The sequence below is a fragment of the Globicephala melas genome, chromosome 3, assembly GCF_963455315.2.
Source record: "Globicephala melas chromosome 3, mGloMel1.2, whole genome shotgun sequence".
In the NCBI taxonomy this organism is placed as follows: domain Eukaryota; kingdom Metazoa; phylum Chordata; class Mammalia; order Artiodactyla; family Delphinidae; genus Globicephala; species Globicephala melas.
The window spans coordinates 580,567-589,836 of NC_083316.1; the positions used below are offsets into that span (position 1 = coordinate 580,567).

Below are 9,270 nucleotides of genomic sequence, written 5' to 3' on the forward strand. Positions count from 1 at the left end.
CCGGAGCCGCAGTGAGAGAAAGGCTGGGCTTACGGACTCTGCCTTCAAGTCCGGCCTGGTTCCGGCCTCTGTGCCCACTCCCACACCCACACCCACGTGCAGAGGAAAGCCGGCGGGCACCCGAGGGGTGGGGCGGGACCCTGCCGACCCGCCCCTGCCCACTAGGACGGCGTGCTGCCCCCAGGGGGTGCCCGGCCTCTCCTGCCAGGCCGCAGGACCTGTGGCCTCCACTGACCTCGCCCCTTTTCCTGCCTGGAGCAGGATACCTCTTCCCCAACCCTCCATTTCTAGAGGGGTGCTGAGCCCCAGATGAAGCAGCGGACTCAGGATGACCAACCTATCAGCTGCAGAGACGCCCGGGCCTGGAGCCCAGATGATGGAGGAACAGGCCTGGGGATGCCCCGCACCAAGAGAAAGTGAAAGTGCCAGAGACCTCCTGATCCCAGGAGCGAAGTGGGCAAGGAGGACCCTCAGCCTGAGTGCAGCTCCCCCCCGCCCCGGCAGGGACCTGCAGTCCTTCCTGCTCAAGACCCCGCGGAGTGCCGGCCTGTCCCCGGTCAGCCGGGCTTATCTGACTGGCGGCCCTTTGCCCCACCGCCCGAGAGCACAGACGAGCAAAGCAGAGGTGGCTGGGAAGGAAGCAGCCAGGCGCTCCTGCCCCGAGGAGCCTTACCACGGGTGGGGACCCCACCGGGTCACCGGGCCTGGGGGGCCTGGCAACTCTCGGAGGAAGAGCCCCTCCTCGGTCTCCACAGCTACCCAGGGCGTCTCACACCTCCCCAGGGGCCCACCCCGAGCGGGAGAAAGGTGCTTCCTAGGCCCCGGGGGGGGGGCATGGGGGCGCAGCAGAGGAGGGCCCACCGCCCCTGAAGCCCTCGCCCAGCGCCTCCACCACTAAGCCTGGAGAGGGGGCTCGGCGAGACGGGAACCACAGAAGCAGGCAAAGCGGTGGAAACTAGTGAGGAGTGAGAGGAAGGCGCGGGCTGGGAATCGGGGAGGGGGAGCGGAGAGCAGCCCCACACCCCTTCCTCGGGCGACGTCCCGGGCCCAGGTCGCCCCCCCTCCCTGCCACCCATGCCACCCCCTCCGCCGCGGCCTCCCTCCCTTCCCCCTCCTCCCACCCCACCCCCTCCCTCCAGGGCCGCCCCCTCCTCCCTGCCCTCCCTCCCTCCCCTCCCCTCTCCTCTCCTTCCCACCGGCCGCCAGCCCCGCGCAGCCCGGCCTCCGCCTTTGTCCCGCGGGCAGGTGCGGCCGCGCTCACCCTGGCTCGGGCAGTTGGGCTCACCGCCCTCGGGGGGGCCCGGCGCCTCGGTCTGCTCGGGACCCTCATCCTGGCCGCCGTCCGCCCGCGCCTCCACAGGCACCACGGTGAAGTTGGTGGGCATGGCTCGCCCGGCGCCCCGGCGTCTCCGCGCGCTCCCGCCGACGAGGCCGGACTAGGGCGCAGGGGCGGGGTCAGCGCGGTCCGCCCCCGCCTCGCCCCACGTGACCGCACCTGGCTTCCCCGCGAGCCCTGGAAAAGTTTGCGCTCGGTGGGCCGGGGCGGGGCTCCTTCCGCTGAGGACCCGCCCCCAGCCTGCGTCCGGGCGCTGCCCGCGCCCCCGGACCCCCAGTGCCGCCCCGCCCCCAGCGGCTGACTTTCGGTTCCTGCACAGCCCGCTCCCCCGCTGCCCCAGGCAGGCCTCTGGCCGGTCTGTCCCCCTTGCCCCCGCCCGCATGGCCATCCCCCTGCCCGCAACTGTACCCCCCTCCGCCCTCACTGTCCCGCTCACCCCGAGAGTGGGACTGTCCACCCCGGCCGAGATCTGATCTCCCCTCCCCTCCCCCTTGCCTGACTGAGGCTCACCGAGCGCTTCGTTTAGGGAAGCGCTTCCAACTGAAGGGAGCCACGGTTAGCAGGGCGCCGGGTCCACAACGGACACAACCGCGAAGCCACAAGTCACCAGGGCTCTGCGGCAGGACCCCGCCCACCGGGGTCCCCAGGCCCATCCCTGCCGGCTCGGGGGAGACCTCCCCTGCCCCCACCCCACTAGGTTCTGTCTGGGGAGGCCCCCGGGAAAGGAAGCTTGTAGGCTAGAGCAGGGAAGGCACAAGGTGGGACTCCACACCCAAGCCAGGCACTCCCCAGGATGCCACCTGCCTTGTAACCTGCCATCACCTGGTAGTTTCTTAAAGACACAGGAAATCTGTGTCCAAGTGTCCATCAAAGAGAAATTAGCCCCCAAAGTGTAGCATTTAGGTGCAGTGAATCACCCCAAAACAGTTTTACAAAAATAAGGCAGAAATACAGGTGGTGTGGGCAGAAACGGCCACGACGGACTGCAGCAGAATAATCCGCCGCTCTGACCCCGTTTGAAGGTGCACGTGAGTTTCTATGAAGATGGGGGAGGCCCATGCCTGTCTCTGGGCAGGGATCGCAGGGAAGCGCCTTTCCCTGCACTGTGCTCTGTCAGCGACCAATCGCAGAAAATCAAAACCCGAAAAGCCGCCGCCTCCAGGCAGGGGGCCCAGGCTCCCACCTCTGTCCCGGGTTCCTGGCAGAAGGGGGCCTGGCCCCCCGGGAGTGCTCCCCTGTCAGCAGCCCCACCCAGGAGCACACCAGCCTCCTGAGGCGGGGGTGCCCTTGGCCTGGGCCACGGTCACAGCCCACCTTGCACCCAGGGGGGATCTGCAGGCCCGCGGAAGGGGCGGCAGTGTCGGACGTTAGAGATCAGGGCTGCGATGGTGCTGGGTGGCGTCAGCGGCTCTCCAGGTCAACAGCGTGGAAGGTGGGGAAAGGGCCGCCCCCAAAGGACGGGAGCGCTTCCAGATGTCCTTCGGTGAGGGACCAGCTCCGTGGGGAAGGTGGGGGCGCCGCCCGGGGGCAGCACGGAAACAGATGTGGCGCTGAAGGGGGTGGGAGGAGCACAGACCCCCTCCCTGACGTTGCCCACAAGGACCCCATGTCTGACCCCGATGTGGTGGCTCAGAGATGGGCTGTGGCCTCTTCCCTGGACCTGCGGCCCTCTGCGCAGGGGACCCCGGCCCCCGCACACCCTTCCGGACAGCAAGTCCCAGCCTGGAAAGATGAGGCTGCAGCTGAACCTTGGGCAGCAAAGTCGGAGGACCAAACACAGGCTCTGAACAGGAAAGGAGATGCCCCCCCAACCCCTGCCGACGACCCTCGGCCTCTAGCCTCGGTCTCCTTATCTGTAAAATGAAGGGGCTGGACTTGCTGATGAGCTCCCGTGGTCACCAACACAGCTGGACGAAGCTGAGACCCCCGGTCTGTGGGGAGGCTGGCAGCCCCCCTGCCCTCGGGGCTCTGCCGATGAAACCTCAACCCCCACTGCCCCCCAGAGGTGGCAGTAACTTGGGGTGGCAGTCAGTACTGAACTTGCAGAAGTCTTTGTCGGTGACCCTGCATCCAGCTCCCCACTGTGACCCCCTCTGTGGCCCCAAGTCCAGGACCCCCACCCTGGGCCCCGGCTGTGCTGACCCAAGGCCCACCCACGCAGAAGCCCTGCGGCCAGGCTGCCTGCCCAGGACCTAACTGGCCCTGGGTTCTGCAGAACAATGGCCTGGCCCCTGAATCACGTCATTGTCACCTGAGAAGCAAAGGAAACCCAGCCCTCAGCAGGTGAAAGGCCTGAGGGGTGGATGGGACGGCAAGGGCAGACGTCAAGGACATCACCGGGCTGAGTGCGTGTCCTTGCACTATTCTTGCGCCTTTCTGTACGTTTGGAATTTTTCAAAATAAAGTAATTTTATAATTCTAGGTAAATAAACTTCCTTGTTTCACTACACGTAAAATGGATAAACGACAAGGACCTACTGTATAGCCCAAGGAAGTATACTCGGTATCTTGTAATAAACTTTAATGGAAAAGAATCTGAAGAAGAATATAGATATGTGTAACTGAATCACTTTGCTGTACACCTGAAGTTCACACAAGTTTGTAAATCAACTAGACTTCAATTAAAACAACAAAATAAACAGAAGTTCCTTGTTTCTAAGTAACGCGCAGCCGTATCTTGAAACTCGGTCTCCACACCCTCCTTTCCTCCTGCCCCCAGCTGGCCCCGCTCTGCCTGTCCCCAGCTCAGGACGTCATGTGCCTGGTGGCTGGGTGGCCCACTCTTGGTGCCGCGATGCCCCAGGCTTGCCCACCCTGCCCCTCCGCCTCCGGGATCGGGGTGCGCACACAGGAGCAGGCAGCACCTGCCCGAAAAGTCCCTGTCGGGTGGCATCTGAAGATGTGCAGGTGGGACCCCCACCAGCACCCCCCCCCCACCCCCGGCCGAGAGACCTTGCTGGGCGGAGGAAAGGAAGTGACGTTAAAAGAACACACAGGTAGAAAGCACAGGGCTGAGCACTAGAGGGCAGGGATCCAGTCATAAGGCCCACCCTCTGGGAGACCCCACTGGGCCTTCCGGGGCATCTCCTGGGAGTGGGGGATGGGGGATGGGGGTGGGGTAAGGGGATGGGGAATGGGGTGGGGGATGGGTGGGGTAGGTGTTGGGGGATGGGGGATGGGGGTGGGGTAGGGGGATGGGGGATGGGTGGGGCAAGGGTGGGGTAGGTGTTGGGGGATGGGGTGGGGTAGGAGGGTGGGGTAGGGTAGGGGGATGGGGTGGGGTAGGTGGATGGGGGGATGGGGTGGGGTAGGGGATGGGGGGATGGGATGGGGTGGGGTGGGGTGGGGTGGGGGGCACAGCCCTGGGAACCCGGTTTTGCCCGAGTTCCCCCAGGAGGACCCAGAGCCCCTTGACAAAAGAGAGAAGCCCCCACCCTGAGAAACCTTTCCCTGTAACCTGAGGAGTTTGCAAAGAGCTTTCCAAAAACCGCAGGGAAGGAACGCAGGCCAGCTCAGCAGAACCGCGAGCGACCCGGCCAGGCCCAGCAGGACTCGCGACAGTCACCCCATGGAATGTTCTGACAACCGGACAAACTCAATCACCAACCAGGGCCAAAGAAGGCTGCTCTGGGCATGACTGGTCTCGGGGAGTCTCCTGCCGGAGACTGGGGTCTTCCCACCAGGAAAGTGAGAGTGGGTCTGGGAGGAGGTGGGACATGGTCCAGGACAGGCCAGAGAGGACTTGGGGGAGTCGCCGGCTACAGGCTGACCCCAGACAGCCGCACTCAGAATGAACTGAGCTGAAACCCCGAAGACGCCGACCGTTCCTGGGGGTTCTCCCCGGTGCGCCTGGGCAGCTGGCGAGCCTCGGCCTGGCTTACGGGAAGAGAGTCGGGGTCCGACCAGTCGTGGGAGGGACAGGGAGAGAGGCAGGCCCGGCTCCCGGGAACCCCGCAGCCTCGGTGATCAGAGCCCTATTGTTTTAATTCTCAAAAAAAGGAAGTGGTGGCTCCCCGTTGCCAGAGGAGAGCACGGCAGACCTCCCCGCTGGCGGACGGTCTGGAAGAGGGTGGAGTTGCATTTTATAACTGGGCCAGCAAGGAGGGCCCTGACCCATTTTTGTGAAACCGAAGTCTGGTATGTGAAAATTCAACCTGGGAAAGCACAAGTGCTCCTCCTAACCTGAGACCATAGGTGCTGGAGGCGAAGACGTGCTAGGCGAGCTTAAAGAATTCGTTCTCTGATTCGCAGGACATGTGAAGGCTCACCGGTGACGCTGAAGGAAGCACCACTGACAACACAGCGTTTTTCAAGCAACTGGGATCGGGGATGCAAAGGCCAGACCCATGGTCACCGCCGCCACCTTTCCCAACCCTGTCCTGGGGGCCACAGCCGGAGCCCAGACGCCCGGGGCCCTCGCCAGCACCCCACGGTGCTCCCCAGAACCCCCGAGGACCGTCAGCTCCATGGAAACTCTGGGAGCAGGCGCACGTCTCCGCTTGGCAACGTGCGTGTGTGAAACCGTCTCCCGTCCACTCCTGTCCACACACAGCTGTCACGCTGCCCGTCTCGCCCATGGTCAAGTGCGCCAGGGCCCCGGCACCCAGTCCCAGCCTCAGGAACAGCCGGGACTCTCAGGGCATCAGGGGTCCAGGCCGCGTGTCTCACCCACCCTGCCATCTCCGCGCCAGCCCCCAGCCCCCTGGGCTCCCCTGCCTCACACCCCCAGGCCCGAGATGGCTCAGGGCGCCGGCGGGGGTCCTCCCACCCTTCCCCAGGAGGCCACATCTCAGGGTGCAGAGCAGGGACACAGCCACCCCCTCTGGACTTCCCCAAGAGTTCCAGGATGGGCGGCATGGGCTGGCCCCGGCTTCCTGTGCCAGGACGGGGCAGGGGCAGGGGCTGTGGGGACAGGAGCACCCAGCTTCAAGCTCTAGTGCTTCTGACCTCCCTTCAGGCCCAACGGCTCCCCTTTGCTGCTCTGTCTTCCCTCCAAAATCCTGTCCCCCGCAGCCTGGCACACGTGCAGGCGGTTCCCAGCCTTGCGGTCCCACTAAAAGCCGTCAGGCTCCACCACGTGGCACTGGTGTCGACTTGGGACCTTTCTGCTGACGTGGTGGCCAGGCTCCCCCTTTCACCCTTCTGAGTGCCGTGGGTCTCTCTGGGGCTGCAGTGAGCCTGGCCTCCTGGCAGGCTCCCAGGGCACCCTGTGGGGCGGCCCCTAGGTTGGCCAGCCCGTGAGGCCATCGGGGAGGCCCGAGGCCTGCAGGAGCACAGCCTGAAGTCAGGGCTGCAAAACACAGAAGTACACAGAAGTGATGACTGGGGACTCCTTCGTGGCCTGGAACCCTCCATGAAAGGAAACTAAGCGGTCTTCAGTAGCATCAGACACTGCTCCTCAAAGACGCCATCGGGGCAGGAAAGTGGGCCCCAGAGCCCAAGGCCGCTGCCAGCCGTGTTACCGACCCAGGCCTGCCCGGACTGTATAAGGACCACTGATACACTGGGGGTGTGGACTCCACAGTGGAGGTGGGGCAGCCCCTCCAGGGACGGGGTCCACCCATCACTGCAGGAAGGCCCACTGCGGGCCAGGGTGGGACACGGGGACTTCCTGACACGCCGGGCATGTAAAACAGGCTCCGTCACCACCCGGCGACGCGTGTGCGCCAGAGACACCCAGGACGGTCCCAGCAGCACCGTCGGGTCGGCCCGGCTGTGAACACGCACACGCCCATCAACAGCGGCGGGCAAACGGGACGGCGCGTGCATCGGGTGGGATGCGCGCGGCCACGGGACGAGAGGAGGCTGCCCCGCCCTGCCCACCAGGTGCTCCAGGGCAGGAAGACCTGCGCGTGGCCAGGCGCCAGAATGGCAGCTCCCAGGCAGGCAGGCGCGTCTGGAGTGCAGACCGGGCCCCGCTCTGACCTGGATGGGGCTGCGCGGGCATCCCGGGCACAGAACACTCAGGGCGTGGAACGGTGGGCGCATCCCTCACAGGAGAAGGACAGCAGGGCTCTGAGGCGTGTTCTGAGCCAGAGTCAGGCTCAAACCGACCCGTGGCATCCAGTCCCGTCTGCAACTCGCAGGGAAGAACGCGGACCCCTGAATCACGGCAGGTCCGCACCCCTCATCTTCCTGGCAGCTTCTGTCCGACCGTAAGAGCAGCCAGCAAACACCTGTGACATCACAAAGCCGTGTGCCCGGCATCGGAGCCCATCGGAGGTGCCTCGGTCCCCAGAACACGGTCTGCTTAGCCCAGCCGGCAGGAGGCCCTGATGGGGGCGGGCGCCTGTTCCCCTCGGGTAGCTCACAGCCTCCTGGGGAGGGTGGGGCCGGCGTCCAGGCCCCCAGCAGGGCTTGTCCCTGGCGCTCCCCGAGTCAGGGGCTGCTCGGACTCTTCGTGCAGAGGACCTCAACTAATCACGGAGGAAGAAAAAGACGACCGACCGCAGGCACAATAAAGACACCCGTTCTGCGGGGCCCAGAGAGGCTGTGCGACTTGCTAGATGTCACACAGCCTATGGGGGCTGGGAAGGGGCTGTGCCTTTCCTGGACGCGAGCCCGCTGTCGTCGGGACCTCGCCTGGCCCACATCCACGGGTGTCCTCGGGAGCCAGTACGAGCTCTCCTAGGGAAGGACAGCTACGTGCACACGCAGCCTGGGAGGGGCCGGGGCAGTGGTTTCCCTGATGGGGGCCGTGAGAGGGTGGGGTCACAAGGCTCTGGGGGAAGCGTGGGCTCCTTCACTGACCAGTTCCTTCATCAGCTCAACGCTCCATCCCCCAGCACTACAGCTGAGGCTGGACACACAGCATGGACCAGCAGGGCCATCTGGTCTGGGAGGCGAGTCCCCAGGCTAGAAGACGGAGGGGGACCAAACACAGGGCATGAGGAGTGGGCACAGGGGGAAGGAGGCCCGGCCAGCAGGCGGATGGAGGGGCAGCGGCGTGGGGAGGCCCTGTGGTACCAGCTTGGGGCCCAGGCCCAAGGGGAGCAGACTGCAGGCATCTCCCCGGACGGGCTGTGGCATGGGGGCTGGCCAGGAGGCCGCCGGCTGCGCTGGGCGCTGCGTGGACGGGGAAAACGGAAGACGCCGGGGCGGGGAGGACGTCTGCCTTCCTCTGGCCAGCGTCTGCTCGAGGCATCTCGCCGGTCACCTGGGGGTCTGTGCCCCAGACTCCCAACCCCGGGGCAGCTGAGTAGGGCCTCTAAGCCTCCTCAGGGGACTGGCCTGCCTGGGGGCCAGGAAGCAGGCCAGGCGCTGTCTCAGAGGTGAGACCCCTGCCGCCCCAGCCCCAGCCTCAGCCTCCGTCACTTCCCACCCTTTCGGGGCTCCCTGTGCTCAGCGGGGGACACCCTCTGGGTCCCCGCAGCAGTGCTGGGCGGGGCCCCCGCCTGCAGGTTCCTGAGGGGTCTCAGGAAGGCTGACGTCGGGCACTGCAGCCCTGTGGCCCGGGTGGGGCTGCAGTCCTGGCCCCTCTGGTCCCAGCGTCCCTACTCTGTCTCTCAGGACCGGCAGCCACGTCGCTCCCCCTCTCCCCGAGCCCCCACGGGGGATGGCCGCTGGGTCACTGGGTCAGCCTGGAGTCCGCCACCGGCAGACACAGCGTCCACCTCTGACCCCCTCGCAGGCCCGGTGAGGACCAGCTGAGGTTTTGGGGTGCAGCTCAAACCCGCCGAGTGTCACCCTACATCAGCGGGGACCTCGGGCTGTGGCTCAGAAACGCATCACACCGTCTACTCCTCTCAGCTTTTCTTTCCCTTTTTAAAAAAATGAATTTTGTTTAATTGTGGTCAAACACCCAGAACATAAAGTTAACCATTTTAGCTGTAATTGAGTGAGCAGGCCAGTGGCATCAGGAACTCTCACGCTGGCAACCACAGTAAATCAAGGAGGCCACTACGTGGGGTCACTCTGGTGCCCTGGTGGCCGAG

General features: G+C 65.2%; 1 protein-coding gene across 3 annotated transcripts in view; it reads right to left on the reverse strand.

Moving 5' to 3' along the window:
• Positions 1–1,451, reverse strand: part of SLC12A7 (solute carrier family 12 member 7) — a 42,233-nt gene extending 40,782 nt beyond the window's left edge. For all 3 annotated transcript variants that reach the window (XR_009563336.1, XM_030856509.2, XM_060295638.1), the window contains exon 1: positions 1,262–1,451. Coding sequence is in view for 2 of the 3 variants with exons in the window: in XM_030856509.2 (XP_030712369.1) it covers positions 1,262–1,385 (124 nt within the window). In the remaining variant the exon portion in view is untranslated. The remainder of the gene's footprint in view (positions 1–1,261) is intronic.
• Between the last annotated feature and the right edge of the window lie 7,819 nt (positions 1,452–9,270).